This window comes from Microtus pennsylvanicus, chromosome 7 (assembly GCF_037038515.1).
Source record: "Microtus pennsylvanicus isolate mMicPen1 chromosome 7, mMicPen1.hap1, whole genome shotgun sequence".
Taxonomy (NCBI): Eukaryota; Metazoa; Chordata; class Mammalia; order Rodentia; family Cricetidae; genus Microtus; species Microtus pennsylvanicus.
The window spans coordinates 68239299-68261207 of record NC_134585.1 but is presented as its reverse complement, the minus strand read 5'-3'; the positions used below and the strand labels follow the sequence as shown (position 1 = coordinate 68261207).

The following is a 21909-nucleotide window of genomic DNA, read 5'->3' as shown; positions in this document are numbered from 1 at the left end:
TTTATGTGTGTACATGTGTGTATATAACAAACATCTACCCACTCAGAGAGACTGAAATCTGTCATTGTGTGTAGAGAACCGTGGTAAATCATTATATTCGGCACAAGCAGGGCTGGATTCAAATCATAATGAGATGGATATTTTTGGTCAACAACACACTGACCAGTCAAATTCTACTTGTCCTCCCTTCTGCAGAGCTCTAAAGAACCTGTAGACATTAGTTATTCTGTCTGCAGTAGCCGGTGAAATAACAGAGGAAGGGAAAACCAAAGAAGCGAAACTGTACCATAAAATCAACTGACCTTTAAAAGAACTTCAGGTTTAGAGACCCCATCGATGGAGATCTGCCAATCTGACGCCACAGAAGCAGCACGGACACAGAAAACAACCTCCCAAATGCTATCCCCTTCTCTACTCTTTTACACCACCATCCTCCACAACAATGCTGTCTCAATGAAAGCTCACAGTAGAAAGTCAACGTGATTCAAGCACCACGAACAAATACCACACTTAGCTCTTCTCTGATACCCTCAAATGACCCTCAGGCTTATCATTGTAACCAGGGGGGTACCCTAAGGGATAGCTCTAATGAAAAACCAAATACATCTAATTAATTGCATTGCTCGGGGCTAGTGAGAGACCAGAGGATTCTGGGGCCCCAGGAGAACGGCAATAGTATTCATACAGAATGGTGCTACGCACCAGTACAATTCTTGCAAATACCAGATCTGCCTGTCTCTTTGGCTATGCTATGCCGATTTGGATCTCACCTTTGAGGTTCTTCCTGCAGAGGAGACACTCATGCTATCAAAACTCCATTTTAGGGGCTAAGAAGACATGTTAAGTGAAAATCAGTCCACAATATCAATGGGTCCATTGGTCCAGCTGAGTGTTGTATGTGTGTTTATGTATTGTGTGTATGTGTGCATGCATGTATTGGTAAAATATAATGTATGCTGTTTATTAAGAAACTAAAGAAGGTACTCTTGAGGATGGAAGTGAGGGATAGGACACTGGGGAAAAAAACAGACCAGAAAAAGTCCCTGTGGAGACCTTCTGGCGCATGATGAGCACTGAAATTACACTTGGAGACAGCAAATCCCAAGTCTCCACCACCAATGGCCCAATAGCTACAACTCTCTATTCGATGCTATTGAGTAGTCAAAGACAGGCATGCATTTTAAGGAAATCAGATTGTTAGCACTGCAATTACAGTTGAAGCTCAATTTATTCAGAGTATTGCACAAATAAGCAAAATCCACATATAATTTAGAACTTCAGGCACAGGTTTCCGGATCTTCTTCAGCAATTCTTTATGAGTGCTATATTTATGAATATCAGCCAAGATTGATCAGTTTGTAATTTTGCTTCCCTCACTTGTTATAGTTGTCTTTCTAAAGAGGCAGGAGAACCAGCAGACAGTAGAGCTGCCTGAAGGATCCAGGAGAGGAAGTGGAAGATGGGGACGAGGGGAATGAGGGGAACTTGCTTTGAGCAGAGAAGGTGGGCACAGTGATTTATGAAATGGGACAGGGAAGTGTATGCACCAAAACATAGGTTGGTTTTTGAACAATTGAGCAAAGGATATATTTATACTTCATTTCTCGTTAAGAATCCAAGTGCTAATGATTTTAAATAAATAATGCCAATGTGTCATTTTGTTTAATGTGGTGTTCAAGATCACAGGGCTATTGATATGTGTGGATCTGTGCAGTCATATTAGAGGATCAATAGTCTATTCTGTCTCTGGTTTCCAGGAGGCAGAGGGAGCCACAATTCTCACTTAAGATGGCTTAAAAACCTGAGATTCCTAAGTATTTCTGTTTTGAAAGAGAATGTGAAGATGTCCCCTTTCAGCCAAATATCTGATCTAATCAGTAACAAATTGAGCTACATAGGAAGAGATCTAAGGACATTTTGGAGAACTATCCACCATTTCTCGGAGCTTCAAACTATTAAAACGAAGCAAACAGAAGGCAGTGTGGGTGGAATTAATGGGACCTCATTGTCGGCTCCTGCAGCCATCATAACAATCAAAACCATGTAGCAATTGGTTTAAAAAATAACTCTGTTCATTTGCTAGCTCGGCAAAGATTCACCATAAAAGACAATAAAGGTCGACGAGGCTGTTCCAGAGGACTCACCTGTCTTTCCCAGTTTCCTCCTTGAAGACACCATCGCAGTAACTCATCCGCTGCTCCGTGGTCACGTAAATCTGTGCGTTTGGATAATTATCAACTGTCTTTTTCAGCATGTTGTACACAATGCCGTTCCCGTCCTTCCTCATGTTGCGGAAAGGGCCCCAGATAACATAAATGGTGGCACTTGCCTCCTTGAAAAAATAGTCAGGGTTTTTTAGCAAAAGAGGAACGCTGGTGTGCGATACGACGCGAACCATCGTCACGTGGCCGACGTCTTCCTCAAAGCCCTTGGTGGGGGCGTTGTTCATTCTCCAAATGCAGGAAGAGTGGTCTATCTCCTCGCCCACCTTCTGGCCCACCATCTGACCTGAATTGGACACTATGGCGCAGTGGTCACAGTCGAGCTGCAAAGGCTGAAAGAGAGAAAAGGGAAGACTGTCATCGAATGAGATCTCAAGGAGCCAAAATGTCCTTTACCACATGATGACTGAGTATGGGATTACCCCGATACATATCTATGCTGCAGACTCTGCTACGGGTTATCAAGTTAGCAGTGGGCGTTTATTAGGAGAGTAAATACATCCTGTTGGAAAATGATTACTTTCTGTAGCCCTATGCTGGCTTAGAATTATGTGGCGAAACAGCCATTCATTTCTGCTCTGAAGGATGAGTTTTATAAAGTTAGACCTGTAATTTCAAATGAAAAGAGAGAATATGAACTATTTTTTTCTATGGTAAGGATGCTGCCAGGGCTACTACATACCTAGGCACGTATGTTGTACTTTGATATGCATGCATGGGTAAGTGGCATTCGGTAATGCGAAGAAGGCAGCAGATGATGAGGCATGAGACATACACAACCCAGACCACTTCAGGCAGCAAAAATATTACAGTGATGCCTAAAAATCCCTGAATCGTCCTATTAACGATCCTTTGAGCTTGAATTGGTTCTAGGTGAACAAGCGAAGGCCTCTCTTGAGAACAGAGAAAGGCATGCACACATCTCAGAAGCCTGATACCTCTTCCATGGAACTATCAGATTCAGAAGAAAAACACTGATGTCTGGGATTTGTAAGTTAATAAAGATCCCAGTGGCAGAGCCAAGCCCACAACCTTCGAATCACAGACCCTCTAAATGAGAACTTCCAAGCCTGTATCTTCTAGGTCTGGGTCTCCTTTGCTTTACATTTGTTTTATTATTTATGTGCGAGTGCACGCGCCCGCATGTGTGTATGTGTGTGTGTGTGTGTGTGTGTGTGTGTGTGTTTGTGTCTGTGTGTGTGTGTATGTGTCTGTGTGTGCACACCTGGGAACAATGGAGAGCAGCCAGAGGCACCACTGAGAAAAGGCGTTGAATGAAGAAAAGGGACTGGCCATAGAGATACATAAGCAAAAGCCACTGCAGATGCTTTGAGGCTGGAAATGATAAGAACTGTGTGCTCCAAAAAGCTAATGCAGACAGCAAGTAGGCATTCGGGTCAGGGAGGTGGCTGTCATGAATCACGTGAATCCCTTGACTTCCTGTGCAATGGAGATCTTTAACAGTAGAGCAGATGACCTGACCTGAGTTGACCAACCTTGGCTGTTACATGGAGAATTGGACCACAAGAACAAAGGGTTGAAACCAAGAAAGCCACTGCTCATCACCCAGGGTGATGGTGGGACACATAGAGGGATGATGAGGGTGTGATGCTGCCAACCTTAGGCTGTATTCCGGACTGGTCCAGAAACGAAACGTGTGAATGTAGATGTGAAAGGGGAAGGAGCCAAGGGTGACGACAGGCTTCCTGCCACATCCGTGTGAGACTACAGCTGCCTTGACCCAGGAGGAAAGGAGGGTGTTTGGGAATAAACCCAGGAAGAGAAACCAGACCTTGTTTCCAGAGTGGGCAGGTGGGAGACGCCTGGGGTAAAGAGTGCTACAGTACATCTCATACCAAAGCTACTCAAACTGCCTTAAATGTGCGTCTTGCTCTGGGCATTCAAGCAGTATGGGCTCACTATGAAGAACTTGAAAAGGCAGGAAAGAGTAAGACTGAAGTTATTCCTGGATCCATCACTCAACGGTGACAAGCATCTCACATTTCCCTCTTTCTACATAGGCTACTGTAGGCAGATTGAGAGACACCAACTACACAGCTCGGCACCTTTGATTTTCTTCTGGTTTTGTGTTGACCTTCTCCATACCAGTAAATAATCTTTGCAGAGAATTTAATGTCAGTCATTGTTCAGTTACATAGACATGCCATAATATATATATTGCTAGGCATCCGGCCATTTTCTGATTTCCTACTATATAAAGTACTACAGTAAACATCTCTACATCCTAGAGTATTTTGGAGCCAACGGTTACGGTGTTAACCTAAACTTGTTTCCTTTCATTTCTCTTTACTCCTGTTAACATGAAACATCTGGCAAAGGCATCTGTGTGTGTTGTCAAAACTAAGAATTAGAAAAAACACAACCTGTTGGAGCCACACGGGCCCGTTTCAGAGATGCCTTAGAACACTGTGATCAGGGCTGAAGAAACGGCTCGGTGGTTCCAAGTGTGTCTTCTTGCTCTTGCACAGAGCAGGGACTCAGTGCCCAGCACCCACATGGTGACTTACAACCATCTGTCACTCTGGCTCTAGGGGATCCTGTATCTGATTCTGGCCTCTGTGAGCACTCGGCAGGCACACACTATACTTCCAAAATATATGCATGCACGTATACAATAACAATAAATAAAACTTGAACATAAGTACCTCTGTGATCAGGGGGCATGATGATGGAGAAGTAGAGACAGGAGGATTATGAGTTCAAGGTCATCCCAGTAATCTAGAGAAGCCTAGGCTAGTCTGGGCTACCAGCTGCACTATTGAACAACTTTGTGATGAAGGAATTGTATATTACCTTGATCAACTGCAGTAAGCAGCTGATAGGCCAAACCCCAGGACAGAAGAGGTCTGCCCAAAGTGGATGAGTACACAGGGTTCCTAGCCAGTTCTATCACAAAGACTTTATTAAATGAAGGAACAACTGAGTGACTTTCAGGGTCAGGCGTTGTCTGCGGCTCTACCTTGTCATGAGAAGCCTACATTCTTTCAGACAACATGCAAGAGTGAAATCTTCTTGGGATTTTGGGTAGGGCTTGACATCCGCTACCCACAGCTGAGTCCTCCAATTTCATCCTGAATCTGGCACACAAGTGCCTGTTATAAACCACGCATTACACGGCTTGCTCTGACTCACCACCATCATACATGGGGGCAGCATGATTACATCCCACTGACCATCCCGACAGTGTCCTTAAGTAGGTCATAAAACCATATTTGGAGAACAGCATTCAGAGAACGAAAAATCAGCCATCAAAGCTTTGGATGTACTCTACAAATGTGGCAATCTGCATTGGATTTCCCGGCCATTATAACGAATCAGCCAGTTCTGCTGTAACACAGCTTAATTTAGCTAATAAGAATCAGCAGGCAGGTCTCACTTGACAATGGTAACCTCAGAGAATGATCCATTAAGACATTCCAATCTGTTCCATGGCAACGTGGGGAAGCCACAGCTGTGCAGATTAGGAGGTCAGCAGCTGACTGGTGCCGCAAAGGCCAACAGTGGGGACAAGAGTTTGTTGTTTGTGTGAAACACATGTAATGCAGAAGACGGCATTCAGCGCAGTGGCTTTGGCTGTGGGTGACAGTTCAACTGGCCACTTCCGTTCACTGTCCCCTGAATGACAGTGTCACTGTGAACAAAGTCTTCAGAGACTCTGGCAGGTGCGTTAACTGGCCCCAACCCTGCCTGGCTCTCTGACTTCCTGGGCAAGGCCAGGGACACATGAGTGGACTTGCTTAGAACCCCATTAACCAGAAGCTTCAGGAACCATTTAAAAGTATGGTGGGAAAGCCAGAGCTGACAGACAAAAACTTCCGAATCGGAATCAGAAACTCCAAGCTGTCAGGAGAGTTGGCCGTGTTCCCAGGGATGCATCCGTGTGTTTGAAGGAACCGCCATCAAATTACTACGAGCCACGATCAAAGAAAGAGCCTAGGTACACATGGCTGATCTGGCAAGACCTGCCTCACCCAGTCATCCCCATGTCTTTTATTACCTCTGTCCTGTGACTTCTAATCTCAGCTTTGTTAAATGCATTGCTGTTTCCTGTGTTCATTTATATTTGATTTGGGAGCCTGAGCACAAATGTATTACATACGTCTCCATGGATCCATTCTGCCTCAGTAAATGGTGACTCTATCTTCCTAGATCGAGGGCCTGCATTTTGTGAGATCTCAGTTAAGACTTATTTGGTCCAATTCATCAATCTCCATCTTAATTTCAAATTCTTCTTTTCAGCTGAATGGTCTCTATATTTTTTTTATTTTCACTAAAAATAATATGCCCCTTGGATCTTGTCTTCTGTAACAAAACATCTTTTAAAATCTTCTGCTTGGCTAAGAACACAGATGTATTTAACTAATCCCTTTCTGGCAGTGATGCCACTGTTAAAGAGAACCTACAATAGAGGAAGGGCAAGGTGAAGCACCTGCTCAGAGTTTGATATTCCAGGATCAACGTGAGAAATTAAAAATGCCGGGCAAGGTGGCATGCGTGTGTAATCCCAGTACCGAGGATACAAAGGCAGGCCGTTCCACAGGGCTCACTGGCCAGATGGCTTAGCACACTTGGTAGGCTCCAGGCCAGTGAGGGACCCTGTGTCTCCAAAAACGTAGGCTATGTCTGAGAAATGACATTGCAAGCTGTCTTTTGGCTTGCGTGTGTATCCGTGTACATGTACACAGAAAACCACTGTTGCTTTTCTGTCGGCTTAGCAGCTACACATGAATCTCCTGATGTTTTCATTATTGGCTGTGACCCCACAGAGCCGCAGCCTGGAGGGCCTCCGGGTCCCACAGCTCTGGAGGGCCTCCGGGTCCCACAGCTCTGGAGGGCCTCCGGGTCCCACAGCCTGGAGGGCCTCCGGGTCCCACAGCTCTGGCTCTGCCGTGCTGTGATAATGCAAGTTTAAACTAAGTCTTTATGGTTCTATTTGTCAACAAAGACTCAAACATCAGATGTGGGGGTGAAAATCTGCTAGATCAGAGAAGCTGAGAAGCAACCAGTTGACCTTCCTTTATGGCCTGATATCCAGCGAGAGAGAGAGGAGTCTCTTCACTTGTCTCGAAACCAAATAAGCAGCAGAAAACTCAAGTCCCGCCCTTTTCTTCCCATACACCTTCTCTATCCAAATTGCTGGCTTCTCTATGGCCAGTTTGGGTCATATCTCATCACTAGCTCTGCCTCCTGATTCAAAGTAAACTTTATTTAACAGTCGTGGAGAGCCACAGCAAGATCCAAGTTCCTGAAACAAACCAGACATGCCAAACACTTCATTTTGTTGAAAGTCTAAAATACTGACTTATAAAACGGCAACAACTCTGTATTTGTTTTGAGTATTTCTTCCTTTTCAAAATTACACCAACTCTAAGCCATTATACTTAGTTATAAACACTCACGTGGAAAACGGTTAAAAACTGACGACATCTGTTAGACAACCTAATAATTTTTCCACGTAGAAGCTCTCCTGCAGAAGGCGTCTGAATAGCAGGTGGTTTTGAAGTCCTAGCCAGGGTAAACTTTAGTCTCTGGACCCAGCTTTGATGTGCCAGGGGAAGTTCTGTGGTCAGCCAGCATCCATCCCAGGCTACACGAGGAGGAGGAGGCCAAAAGAGGGAAACAAACCAGAAAGAGAAAGCTGAGAGCAGCTGGCCATCTTGGCAGTGACAGACGCCGTCACAGCTCAAGTCTTCTCCTCAATATTCATTACGCAATCAGACTTGATGTTCAAAATAGGTGTTTTCATTTGTTTACTCATTTCTTTCTCAGGCAGCGTATCTTGCTATGTAGCCCTGGGACCCACTGTGCAGGTCCAGCTAGCTTTGAACTTATAGTCATCCTCCTGCCTCTGTCTCCTGGGTTTTGAAAGACATACCTGAGTCACTATGACTGGATTTCAAAAGATACATTTTTGCTTTGAGACAGAGACTTGCTATGTAGCTTTGGCTGACCCAAATCTCTCTATGTAGACCAGGCTACCTCAAACTCAGAGACATCCTCCTGCCTCTGCCTCCTAAAGACAGATTCAAGATATGTTCCCTCAAAATAGATTTTACTTAGCTTATTTTCATTTTCCATTGTACAGTTGAATAAATTAAGATAAAAATTGATATCCGATGGACACAATCTGGTTAAAAAGAGTATGTTGTGTGTCATGAGATAGGCTCACAGCAGCATGAAGAAAGGAGGCATTAATATATGTTGCATGTAGTCGGGCAGTAGTGGTGTATGCCTTTAACTCCAGTACTCAAGGAGGCAGAGGCAGGCAGTTCTCTGTGAATTTGAGGCCAGCCTGGCCTACATAATGAGTTCCAGGATAGCCAGAGATATACAGAGAAACCCTGTCTTGAAATGCCCCCACATATATGTGTGTGTGTGTGTGTGTGTGTATGTATATATGTGTGTGTTAGATATTAATATAATATAATAATTTTATATGCAATAATCTTCACATACATATTGCAAATACTTTAAATGCTACTTAGCATTATGTGAAAATTGCCTACAGGACTAGGTAGCTAGCTTAGCCAGTAAAGCACTTGTCATGCAGGCATGAGAAACTGAGTTGGAACCACGCAGACAAGAGCAAAGGAGGCACGGAGACCTATGCTCCAATGCCAATGCCAAACAGGTGGACGGAACCGGGATCCTGGGCTCTACAGTGGGCCTGGAATGCGGTAAGTTCCAGGCCAGTCAGAGACTGGGAGATTCTGCCTCCAAAAACAATTCCGAGAGCTCCCGAGAGCCACCACCAAGACCGACCTTTGGTCTCTACATGCATGGACATAGACATGAATGCATATTTCCCCAACATGTACACGTAGGAACATGCATGCATGTGCACACATAGATATACATGTGCGCAAATAGAAAAATGAATGTTTTTAAACACACTGTTGGCCAAGAATGGAATGAAAGTGAGGCAGGGTGGGGTTCTGTATCTCCTCCCTTCTCCATCCTACCCTGGGGATCCTAGAATATGCCTACGGAGAAAGCAACATTTGTTCCTAATAGTCCTTGAATATCAAAACACTCAGGTGGATTTTCCCCTTCATATTTTTTAATTTCCAATATGGCTAAAATTTTAGTCTGGCATAAACTAATCGTGAGCAATTGTATTGTTTTAGATGGTCCTTTACATCTGTTTACTCAATTCGCTTTCAAACCATTCCTTCCAAATAGCAGTGAGCTGTATTTTCTTTCCCAACAGTGCATAAATACTATCAATGTCTGGGAGAAAACAAAAAAACAAAAAGAAAGCAAGAACCCCAGAGCAGATGTTGTCGACAGAAAGTGGTCTATGTCACTACTCAGATAATTCTGTCCCCCAAAGCATCCCTTGTGTGCACCCACTTCAGAAAAGCATGGTGCCTAAGAAGGTCAAGCGAACCTCAAACTCAAATCTCTCTCCTCCAGACATATGAAGATTTCTTACACTACAGGCTGTTGTCTAAACGTGTATTTCCATTTTCATTTCTATATTATAAGCGTGAGTATTTGGCAGGCATAAGAAATGGATTCTTTTCCAGCTGCGGAACACTGCAAGCTTAGGAGAACCGACTCGCTGTGCAGGTCCCAGGCTCCGGACAGGAAGAGAGGGAGGGCAAAGTGGGTGTGTTCCTCTATCTTTGTACGAGTTTATAAAGCTTTAATAGTCTGCTTCAGTTCCCTGGGCCTAAGCAACGTGTACCAAATATGGAGACTGAAACTCACTTTACCACTGTGTTTCCACCAAGTGATCCCTTGCTTGGTTAAAAAGAAAGAAAAGAAAGGAAGAGAAGTGGAGGGGAGAAGAGGGGAGGAGAGGGAAGCAGGGAGATGATAGGACTTAAGAAAGGAGGGAATAGGAAGGAATGGAAAGAAGTAAGGGGGAGGGAGGAAGGGAGAATAGGAGGGAGGAAGGGGGAATAGGAAGGAGGAAGGGAGTGACCAAAACTGACAGGTCACTTACCCCGATTGGCATTTTACCTCTAAAGGATGACTTTTCTCTTTCAGTTCACCCTTCTGCCTCCCGCCCACCCAGCCCCTGTCCCAGTCCATCCCCACCTGCCCCTGCCTGCCCCTACCTCCCAGCCCTGGAGTATGCAGATGCAAGACACCTGCCATCTTCAGGTAGGAGGGTGGACTAGCTCACTCTCCTGGTCACTTTTCATCTGTTTCCTCACCAGCCCTTCTGGAAAGCTCCCTCACTGCTCTCCCAGCGTGAACCTGACATATTGCTCTAGCCTTTTTGAATGATCTATTGGGACACCTGCCAACCCTTTTACATTGTAATCAGTAAGAAGAATGAAATATTTAACCTTTACTCCCTTCCCTCTGAACAAGCTTATAGACAATTAAAATCTGTGAAATAAAATCTACAAAACAGCGTGGTTTCCCCAGCAAAAAAAAAAAAAAAAAAAAAAAAAAAAAAGGAACGGTCACGGACAAAAGGTCACCTGTCAGCTACTTCCAGTCATTAAATCTCTGCATTCATCACTCACATCGTTCTGTGGAAAACAAAGGTCAGAACATTAAATTATGAAACAGTCAGGATTAGAAAAGGTCACCAAATAACTAAGGAAAGTTGACCAGTCCCGCTAACCCAAACCCTAGCAGCCAGCAGAGATGGCTAGGGAGGAGACAGGTCGAAAACTCTCAGCCCTCTCTCTACTTCAGCCGCATCCTGGATATGAATTTCCATGTACAGCTTGGAACATGAAATGAAACTTGTCTGTGACAAATAAAAACAGGAGTTTCAATAAATATTTCAGGGAAAGAAAACCCTTCATGTTTGAATCTAACCAGCCTAAATTATTAAAAGCATTGTTTATACACTATTCTAATGCTTGTTTCATTGTGGTTGGAACAATGTGATCTTAAAAGGGGGCAGCAGGGCCCTCGTGCACCTTCAATGTCTTCTAGGACAATTAGTGACTCTATGATGGCTAATTTACTACTTTAACGCCAAAAAAATGAGATCTTTGCTTTTCATCACCCAATTTGAAAGAATCAGAACAAAGCGCATTGGGCAGAGCCACAGAGGCGCACTCTTTGCTGCCATTACTCCTCCCCCCCTCCCCAGCGTCTTTAATGCCTGAGCTTTAGAAGCTTCTCCATGTATAATGACGCCATCAGGGAATAGATTCTGCCTTCACTCCCCCTCCATGTTCTTTGAGGTCTTGCAAGTGAAAGGCACAAAAGCCACATTAACAACCTGGCATTGTTTTGACTGCTTGACGAAGAAAAGAGTGTGTTTTAATTTCTCCCTTGATTCAGGAGTGATTAAGCAAGCGGTTTCTATCTTCGCGGAGTCAAACCCTGTGTGCCAAGAACTGGGAGATTGTTCTAGAGAGGAAGCCACACTCTGAAGCCAAGCCAGGCTGGCAGGCATCTTCTCCGTTCCTCCACAAAGCAGTGCTTTGCAACTCCTGCAGCTTCCAGTCGCTGTGTGTTTAAATCACGCATGACGAGGAATGGCCCATAAAAATACAGATTTGATAACCCAGTTTGGCTCTGACTCTCTCTGGATTTGGGATGTGGCATTTGCTTTGGTTTCTACCTGGTGGCATTATATCCAGGCATAAAACTTAATATGGGGCTGAATAAAAACCTTAATGTCAAGAAATAACTCTTCAACAGCCAACACAAAGCTGCCCTCTCGGTTGCATAGATGACGCATTTCCCTCTAATCAAAGGCCCTGAAAGGTACAGACTTGCATAACCCTGAGGCGTGCTACAAAAGCCAGCTTGCTATCTCCACCACGGGAGGCAAAATAAGAGTCTTCTCAAACCCCAACAAGATTTCCACGGAGGCCCTGGACGATGGACATGATTCATACCCTACTGTAACAACTAGGAAACACTGAACACTCTCCAGCTTCAGAGGCAACTTCTCTATGGATTACTTTCCTCTCCCTTCAGGAAAATAACCCAGGATGTGCTGCTAATATACGATCCAGCCTTTTCATAGAAAATGAGAAAGCTGGAGCATGCAATGGTCACAGTGCAATAACATGATGCTCTCAACTGCAGCAGAGTATGACCAGGAAATCACTCATTAACAAAAATCAAACAACAGTGATAGCAAGGATATGGGAAAGAAGAATCCTTATTCACTACTGCGAGAAGGTAAATTCACACAGCCTGTGTATAAATATACGAAATGTAGTGTGGGCTGAACAGAGATGCCTCAGCAGTTAAGAGCACTGGATACTCACACAGGTAACTGGGATTCAGTTCCCAGCACCCCCACGGCATCTTACAACCACATGTAACTCCAGCTCCTAGGTATCTGATGCTCTCCTTGGGCACCAGAATGAAAGTTTATCCAATGTGATGTTTGTTACACGTGTTGATTAACAAACTTCAGGCATGGATCTGGAAACTCTCCCTCCCGACTCCATAGGCCATCATGAGGCAATGGTTTTGATCCTAACTGTGAAATTCTGAAGCACACACTTGTCAGGACAAGAGCTAAGACTTCAGTGTCCACTGATACCATGTCATGGTCTTCTGGAAGTTTTGTGCGATGAGGATGAGTGGAGGAAGGGATTGATGTGCAGGCATAGAAAGCTACCCTCAGTACTCACAGATGATAGCATGGTCTTCCTTGCCAATACAAGGAAGACATCAGAAGCCAGGAGAAAACTTTAGTATTAACAAGAGTTCGTAAAACGGTAGCTGGCTGTGACATGGTTATACAAACTCACTCACAGTACACCTCAGGAAAAACTTCAAGAGAGAGGAATCTAGTGTATCATAGAACCAAAAATATTAATTCCTAGAGAGAAAACTGAGTAAGAATCCTGCTGTTGGGCTGAGGAAACAGAGCACCATGAAAACAAAAAGACTGCAGTGTGGGGTTTGTTCTGCACATTTAGTAGTAAATGCATTCATGCTTTTTAAGCAAAACTTTTCATTTCTACAACAAAGCTATCTGCTTGCTGGAATGTGAAGGTTTCTGTGGTCTTTACTTACTATCAGATGAGTGTGAGCCCTGTGAGTTACGTGAGTGAGAACTAAGATTTAGATAGAATATTTATCTGGCTTGGGAGTCCTCTGTTCCTTTACTGCTATGGTAATTATAGTTTGAAATCCTTATCTTGTTTGAATAATTATTTTTAAACTATGTTAAATCTTCTCCTAGATATCACGGGTTATTGACCCAGTAAATGAAATTACTGAGCCCGCAGTATTTTTAATGCTTTAATGAAGTGGTGTTCTAAAATGCTCAGACTCCATAACCATGGAAAGCTCAGCAATTAGCTGAAACCGAACATTGCCAGGAACTAGACTAACTAAAGGTTCCACTCACAGTTCAGAGAACCCAAAACAAAATTAACAGCTGGCAATGTATAGGGTAACCGAATCACTGTGCACACACCCAGCCTTGCGGGCAGCTGTACTCACAGGGCATCTCTATCTTCTACCCATCACAATGCCTTTCATTGTCCCCTGTGGAAGCCAAGACTGAGGGACCTACCCCTGACGAGTTAGCTTTTACTGCTTGCTGCATCCCCTGGCAGAAGATGAGGAGCAGAAAAGCTTGTATACCCTACACCCATCAATCAAAGTTAGGGGGCCAACTCATCCATTTGCCGTGTATCAGTTCCAACCTCAGCTAACTCACAGAACCCTGGCACTGATCATTCAGAAGGCATCCATCATATATAGCCTCCTCTTAAAGACCCCCTGTTCAGCACCCTTGCATGGATGATGAAGTTCCCAACATTGTGGGACACATTTCAACCACAGAAAGGGCTTTCTTTGTCTGTTCTCCAGACTCTTAGGGACTCATTTATGACTGGTCATGAAATTATTTTGATGAACAACAGAGGAATTTAAGAACTAAATGCATGCACTCAGTTGCTGAGGACCTGATTATTAGCAATGTATTAGCAATTCAAGAGCCAATTGTAAATGGAAGGTTCTGTCCAGCTGGGTCCCACAGCCATTCAGACCCAAAGAAACACAAAGAGGCTTATATTAATTATAAACTTTTTGACCTATTAGCTCATATTTATTAACTATCTCTTACAACTTAAATTAACCCATAATTATTGTCTATGTTTAGCCTCCTGGCTTGGTACCTTTTCTCAGTAAGGCATTCTCATCATGCTTCCTCTGTGTCTGTCTGGTGGCTGTGTCTCTGCCTTTCCTCTTCCCATAATTCTCTTAATCTGGTTGCCCTGACTTTACTTCCTGCCTGGATACTGGCCAATCAGTGTTTTATTAAACTAATACGAGTAACAAATACTTACAGTGTACAAGAGACTTATCCCACAGCCAATACCATTGCATCTTAAAGTAGAATAGTGCTCCATGGAGTGAGGCAGCCAGGGTGGCTTTACAGGCAGAAAGGGGCTAGTGAAAGCAGACGTGAAGAACAAAAGCTAAAGTGCCGGCATGAAGGATGTGACTCAGTTGGCAGACCGTTGCCCAGCATGCACAAGCCTTGCTTACACAGCTATCGCACGGTTAACCAGGTGTGGTTCCCATGTAATTTCAGACCTTGGGAAGGGAGGTGGAGGGAGAAGATTAAGAAGTTTGAGGTCATCTTTGGCTACATACTGAGTTTAAGGCTATCCTGGGATACGTGAAATTCTGTAGTAAAACACTAAAGAAGCTGGGCATTGGTGGAACACACCTTTAATCCTAGCATTAGAGAGGAACGTAAGATAGGAGGAGACAACTCTCAGGCTTAGTCTGCAGTTGCCCAGCCCTGGTAGAGGTAAAAGTTTTCTAGTGGCTTGGCTGTTTTGTTTTTCTGATCTTCAGCTTGAACCAGAATATCCATCTCTAGATTTTCATTATTCGTGCTACATAATAATAAATAAATAAAGTTTTGATGATTGAAAAAAAAAACAGAAGGATGCATTACACAGATAGGACCTATGAGTTTCAGTTAAGCAGCTGCATGGACTGTAGTTTAGGTTTATGATTAAGGAAAACAATTGAGTCCCAGGAGCCAGGTTGGCTCAAGTTCCTTTAAGGTTGATGTTGAACAATGTGTTCACAGGTTTCATGTGCATCATAGCTGAAACAAAGCCTCAAAATGACTTCTGGTTAGGTTAAGATGTTTTGGTAATAGCCTTTAGGTAAAACAAAACAAAACTCTTAGAAAAAACACAAAGTTCACAAAATACACAAACAGCTGAGTTATAGGTTCACTAGGATTAGGGAACAACAACAAAGCAGCCCAATTATTGTTAGCTGACATGCCTTTCTTGCTAAGATGGAATGATGATTAATTCCTTATACCCATTTCTGCCCTCAGATCCTGATATAAAAAAACTCATGATGAGTGGATATGTACCCCGGGGCTTTAAAATAGAGCTGGCTGGTTCTTTTCAGACATAAAAGTTTAGATTTGTGATTCTTCTAAGATTTCTTATAAAATTACATTTGGGGAGAAATAATAAAATGATCAGTCCTTTCTTTGTAGCCACAAAATGCAGCCTGCCAGCAAAAGAACTGGATGAGAAAAATGCCTTGCTTGCTCACTCCCTGGTACTTTATAACATGTTATTTGGACATGAATGTTCGTGGTTTCTTCAGACAACTTGTTTTTACCTGCAATATGCATAATGTTTAATCATGTAAGGGATATGGAAATCACGCTTTTTTACTTGTATTCATTGTATTCACTTGGAAAACAGACTATAACCACATTGTAATCTTTATATTGCTTGAAGCATTTTGCTGGGTCATATAAACTGTAAGGGAAAATAATAAAGTCAACTAAAAGGAAAGCATCAAGAATGAGAGAATGAGAAGACTAGGAAGATGTAGAGTAAGGAAACAATGAAAAAAAGGACATCATCAAGAGTGTGTGTCTTTTTCCTACTCCCTCAGATAAAAGAGTCCTAGTTCGCTGACTCCATTGGATTCCCATCAATCTTCTGGAGGCTGGTCCTCACAGCAGAGATATGATCTTAGGGAACATCAGAGAGGAAGGCCACAAATGCCAAAACAACTTCTAGAAAAAGAAATTTGCTTTTTTTTAAAAATGGGTGTGTGCATATATGTTCAGTATGTGTGTGAGTGACTACTGTAAACATGTGCTTTTCTGTTGTCTATTGCTAATATATAATTGTCACTACTTCTAAAGTCCAGAAGTTTAGGCTGAATACAGTAACAGCTCAGACCTTGCCATAACTTCTACATGTTCATTTAGTACACAGTGTAACTATATAATTTCTTTTGGGGACCAATTACATATATGTATCCATAAGAAAGTATTAGCCAATGTTAAAATTTATGAAGGTACAACTTTAAAATAGAAGCAATTAATACTGTGATGCTGACAATTTAACATAAAAATGTGAATTATATAAAATAAATTTGCATATCAAAACCCCCAGCATTTTGCCAAACCCACTTACAGCTTGTCTTAAATGATTTGACAAGAGTTTCATAAAATCAGTTCACCATTTTTATGATAAATATCCACCCTGTAATATCAATGTGCTAAAGTGATAGTTTCCAACTGGTGTCAGTTGAAGGAAACTCTAAAGGGAGGACCAGTGTTAGGTCTTCAGGTAACTGAAGGGCACCCCAGTTTCTTCCTCTGTGACTTCCTGGCCAAGTAGGGCTCTGCCACGTGTTCCTGTCATGCTGCTACCCTGTCCATGATGCTCTTCTGCCTCCACATCTTCTCACCACTCCGTAGTGTTCTCCCTCTCTACAATGATCTCTTCCCCTCTTCATCTCATTCTTCATCTTCCAAGGCACCCTACCCATGATGCTCTTTCCTTTCTTTCTGTTCCTCATATGTGTTGTAGAATATTATTTTTAAGATGTGTTACATTTGTTTGTGCCATGGAACATTTGGAAGGATGTGTTGCATTCCTTCATGTTGCATTGGTTTAACTCTAATTTTATATTTGTTTAAAGCCGTGTTATTTTGGCTGTTTAAAACATCTGATTGGTCTAATAAAGAGCTGAAAGATCAAAGGCAGAGCAGGATAAAGGATAAGTGGGGCTGGCAAGCAAAGAGAATAAATAGGAGGTGAAAAAAGAAGATCTAGGAGCAAAAGAAAGAGGAGGAGAGGAAAACCCCAGGGGCCAGCCACCCAGCTACACAGCAAGCCATGGAGAAATAAGGAAAGAAAGGTGCACATAAATAAAGATGAAATCCCAGAGGCAACAGATAGATTGGATAATTTAACTTAAGAAAAACTGGCTAGAAACAAGCCAAGCTAAGGCCAGACATTCATAAGTAATAATAAGCCTCTGTGTGTATTTATTTGGGAGGTGGATGGTGGACCCTCCAAAGAGCAAAGAGGCAAAAGAGTAAACATAAACAAATAACTCCAGATATCATGTGCTATCATAGGCCCAATATGGAAGTCACCTTGTCACGGTTTGTGTCCTGGTTAGACTTTTATCACCTTGACACAAGCTATAGTTGTCTGGGAAGAAGAACCTCAACTGAAAAAAAATCTCTATTATAAATCTACGAGGCACTTTTCTTGGTTAATGATGGATGTGAAAGGGCCCAGTGTAGATGTAAGTTTCTGTCCATCAGTCATTCAGTCCCAAATAAAAAGAAAGAGGCTTATATTAATTATAAACTGTTCGGCCTATTGCTCAGGCTTATTACTAACTGGCTCTTACAACTTAAATGTACCCATAATTCTTATCTATGTTTAATCACGTGGCTTAGTACCTTTTCTCAGTAAGGCATTTTCATCTTGCTTCCAATCAGTGATTTATTAAGCCGTATGAGTGACAAATCTTTACAGTGTACAAACGCATTATCCCATAGAATCCCAGCTCACTGAGGGCAGTGCCACCTCTATGTGGGTGGTCTGGGTTGTATAAGAAGGCAGGCTGAGGAAGCCATGGGGAGCATGGTAGTAAGTGTTCCTGCATCTGCTTCGTGTCCTGTCTTCAGGATCCTGCCCTGTTGTCCTTTAGCTATGAGCTACGAAGCCCTCTCTTCCCTAAGTAGCTTTTGGTCATGGTGTTTAATCACAGCAGTGGGAAAACTAACTAAGACAGTCTGAAACTATAACTCCATGAGACTAAAATCCATTTTTTTTTTTTGAGCAGGGTTTCTCTGTGGCTTTGGAGCCTGTCCTGGAACTAGCTCTTGTAGACCAGGCTGGCCTCGAACTCATAGAGATCCATCTTTTAAAAGCTGCTCATCTCCAGTATTTGTTGGGGTGATGCCAAGCTCATGAACAGCTTCAAGGACCACACTGGAATAAAACCAAGCATTAGCTCTGCCATCAGACCTACTGAAATCCCCCTCTGCTACTACACAGAGGAGCACTTTCATGTAGGTTTCCTAAATGTTTTAAGCCCCACACCTACTTTTCAGATATTTGTGAGTATTCTTTGTAGCTGTCCACGATAACCTCAATTAAAATAATTGAATACAAAGTAAGCCTCGTGAAGATGTCTTTGTACCTGAGAGCAGGGCTCTGCTTCCAGAATGGTGGTTCCTCTAAGACACACAACCCCAGGCTCTGCATTAGGTACCTGCAGAGAATGGATGGGGAAGAAAGTAGAGGAGAAAGAGGTGGGGGAGCAAGAGAAGGGGAGGGAGGGGGAACTGTGGATGTTATGTAAAAATAATAAATTGGAAAAAAAAAGAGCCACCAAGGCCAGAGATGATCTTCCAGTGGTGAACTGTCTTCTCCTGTGTATGGCACTTCTAAGTTGTTCCCCAATACAGCATGAGGTGTCTGACAGAAACCAAAGGATAAACTACCCTGAAACATCTCAGGAAAATAATTTCAGAATAGAATCTTGCATTGGGTGTTAGCTGGTCTTTTTTCAGAATATAAACCTACTCTGAATATAATGTCTCCTTTTTGAAATCTGGCATCATAGGGAACTGTGCACAGCACAGAGGTGGATGGCGAACGCGAGGAAACGAGTCTAGACCAGGATCCCTCCCTGAAAGAAGCTTCAGCATGTCCACACTGTATCGGCCATCGGCTAGAAGTCTGCAGACCACAGACCCTGCAGTGCAGCCTCGGCCGGCTTCAGGTTCAACACAGTGTGGCCAACAGCTCCGCAAGCAGGGCTCAGCAGCTGACAAGCGCTCTCATTTTCCAGACGGCAGTTTCAGGTCAATCAACAAAAATACCCTGGATGAATGAATGGCAGAGTCACCAAACCCCAAGCTCCAACGTCCAGGCTGAAGTCTATCCTCTAATTTGCTGCTGTCCCCAGCTGATTAGACCCATTATTTAATGAAGTCTCTCTTGGTTGTCTGTCTATCAACTTATTTGTATTCATGAAGAGAAAGTGATAAGCCAAAATGCTAATTATCTATTTTTTCTAAAACAAAAGGTCCATGCGAAGAATGATAATGAGTTATTAAAATAGCCCTTTTCATCTGTCATAATACATCTTAACAAGCTCTAACTGGCAGATTTTCATTGCTGGACAACTTAGCAAATAAAGAGGGAGATGTTTACTTTGCAACCCTTCAAACTTCACCAGCGATCGACATTAGCTTTGAAATGTGAACGCTAGTGGGGATGATGAGATAGGATGGGAGAAGCTGAGTCGTGAAAAGCTAGGAGGAAAAAGACAGCACGTATACCACATAATTGGATAAGTAGACTTCTTCCGAGTGTGAGGTTCTAAAATAGCTGTTATCCCCTGGGATGGCTCTAGCTTGGGAAATAATCAGTGATGTCTGAAGACGTAAAAGGATCATTCTACTCCTTTGTTCATGTGTGATTGTGTGTGTGTGTGTGTGTTACCACAGCACACATGTGGAGGTCAGAGGACGTGTAAAGGGAGTCCTTCTCTCCTACCAACTTGTGGGTCCTGGGGATCAAACTTAGATAATCAGGCTTGGTGGTCAGTGCCTTTTACCCCCTGAGCCATCTTATCAGCCCTGAGACTTTGACTATTAAAACTGGTGAACACTAATTGAAGACTGTGAACAGACACCAAGGGTGCTACTAAAGTCCCTATACCATCCCCCCAAAAGAGTTAACAGTCCAAACTGGATAAGGAGCCCATGTCCAAAAGAGAGGTCTAGAGAGAGGGCTAAAGAGAAAAAAAAACTGACCTTCAGAAGACCTGCATTCAGTTCCCAGCACCCATATCACAACCACCTGTGACCCCAGTTCTAGTGGATTGTCATGACTCCATCTTTTGTCTTCCTCGGGCATTTTGTACATACATATACCTAGGTACACACATATACACGTAACTTTTTTTTAAAAGGAAGAAAGGAATTGTAATAAACATATGCTGTGGGACAATGGTCTGTACCCTGTCAATTATATTTTAATAAAATGCTGATTGGCCAGTAGCCAGGCAGGAAGTATAAGCATGAGAATCAGGCAGGAAGTAGAGGTAGGACAAAGAGAAAAGGAGAATTCTGGGAGAAGAGTTAGTTTGCAGTCGTCACTCAGACACAGAGCAAGCAAGATGTGACTGCCTCGTCGAGAAAGGTACCAAGCCACATGGTTAACTCAGACAAGTATTATGGGATAATATAAGTTATAAGAGTTAATAAGAAGCCTGAGCTAATAGGCCAATCAGTTTGTAATTAATGTAGACCTCTGTGTGATTCTTTGAGACTTCATGGCTGCGGGACTAGGAGGCAGGACAGAAACCTCAGTCAACACATATAAGCTAAGCAACAGATTTAATGATTGAATCTATGTACATACTATGATGTTATGTTGGATTTTTTATTTGGTTTGTTTTCTATGTTCTGGGTTTTTTCTTGTGTTTTTCACAGGGTTTATCATTTCAGAACAGTAAAGGTTGTATTTAATGTAGGTAGATCTTGAATTAAATGATTCCACATTTATGCCTTAGTTACCTTCATATTCAAAAGAAAACATTTCATCTGTTGAAAAGTAGATGGGGAAAAATATGTGACAGAGTCAAGAGAAACATACAAGGTTTAAAAAAGGGATAGCTAAGGCAGGCTGCTTCCCCTAAAACCGTGAGACAAAAATAAACCTTGCTCCTTTGGTTGTTTGCTAGGAATGATGTCACGACAGGACATCATTATTTCACTAATCCATGGGACAAAGGGATTAGGGGACAAAAATGAACCATCTTAATGTATGCATTGAGTGTTTAATATGCTATCTCACATGACAGGCCTCTGGTTTGCCTGGGGATCCTTTATGCAGGATCTGAAGAGACTGTTAGCACAGGTCGTTGGTCACTTTTTAACTAGAATGGCTATTCTGATGTTGATAGTGACCTGGTTAAGATTTGGTTTTGTCTATTTGACACAGATCAGAGCGATCTGAGAAGAACTTCAACTGAGAAAAGGCCTCCTCCCTCAGATTGGCCTGTGAGAAAGCCTTGGGGCATTTCCTTGATTGAGGATTGATGTAGAAGGACCCAGCTCACCATGAGCAGTGTGCTAGGCCTGAATAGGTGATCCTGGGTTGAATGAGAAAACAGACAGAACAACCCATGGGGAGAAAGCCAACAGCAGTGTTCCTGTCTGTAGACCCTGCACAGTTTCTGCCCTCAGTCCCTACCCTGACTTCCCTCAGTGATGGAGGGAGGTGATGCAAAAGGACAAGACTAAACAAAACCAGCTCTTTCCTCTGCACATCCTTTATCACAGCAACAGAAACCCTAGCTAAGATATGCAGGGCACAACTTCTACTAGAGAATGAGGCAAGAGAAAGTTTATTTTCGAGAAAGGTTTCTGTTTCCTTGGCACACAGATCCCTGG

The 21909-nt window shown here is 42.9% G+C and overlaps 1 protein-coding gene across 1 annotated transcript in view; it reads right to left on the bottom strand.

The window, feature by feature from the left end:
* The window catches only part of St6galnac3 (ST6 N-acetylgalactosaminide alpha-2,6-sialyltransferase 3), a 462445-nt gene that overhangs the window by 170958 nt on the left and 269578 nt on the right, over positions 1–21909 (bottom strand). Inside the window, exon 3 of the mRNA XM_075981042.1 lies at positions 2145–2554. Within this exon, the coding sequence (XP_075837157.1) occupies positions 2145–2554 (410 nt within the window). The remainder of the gene's footprint in view (positions 1–2144; positions 2555–21909) is intronic.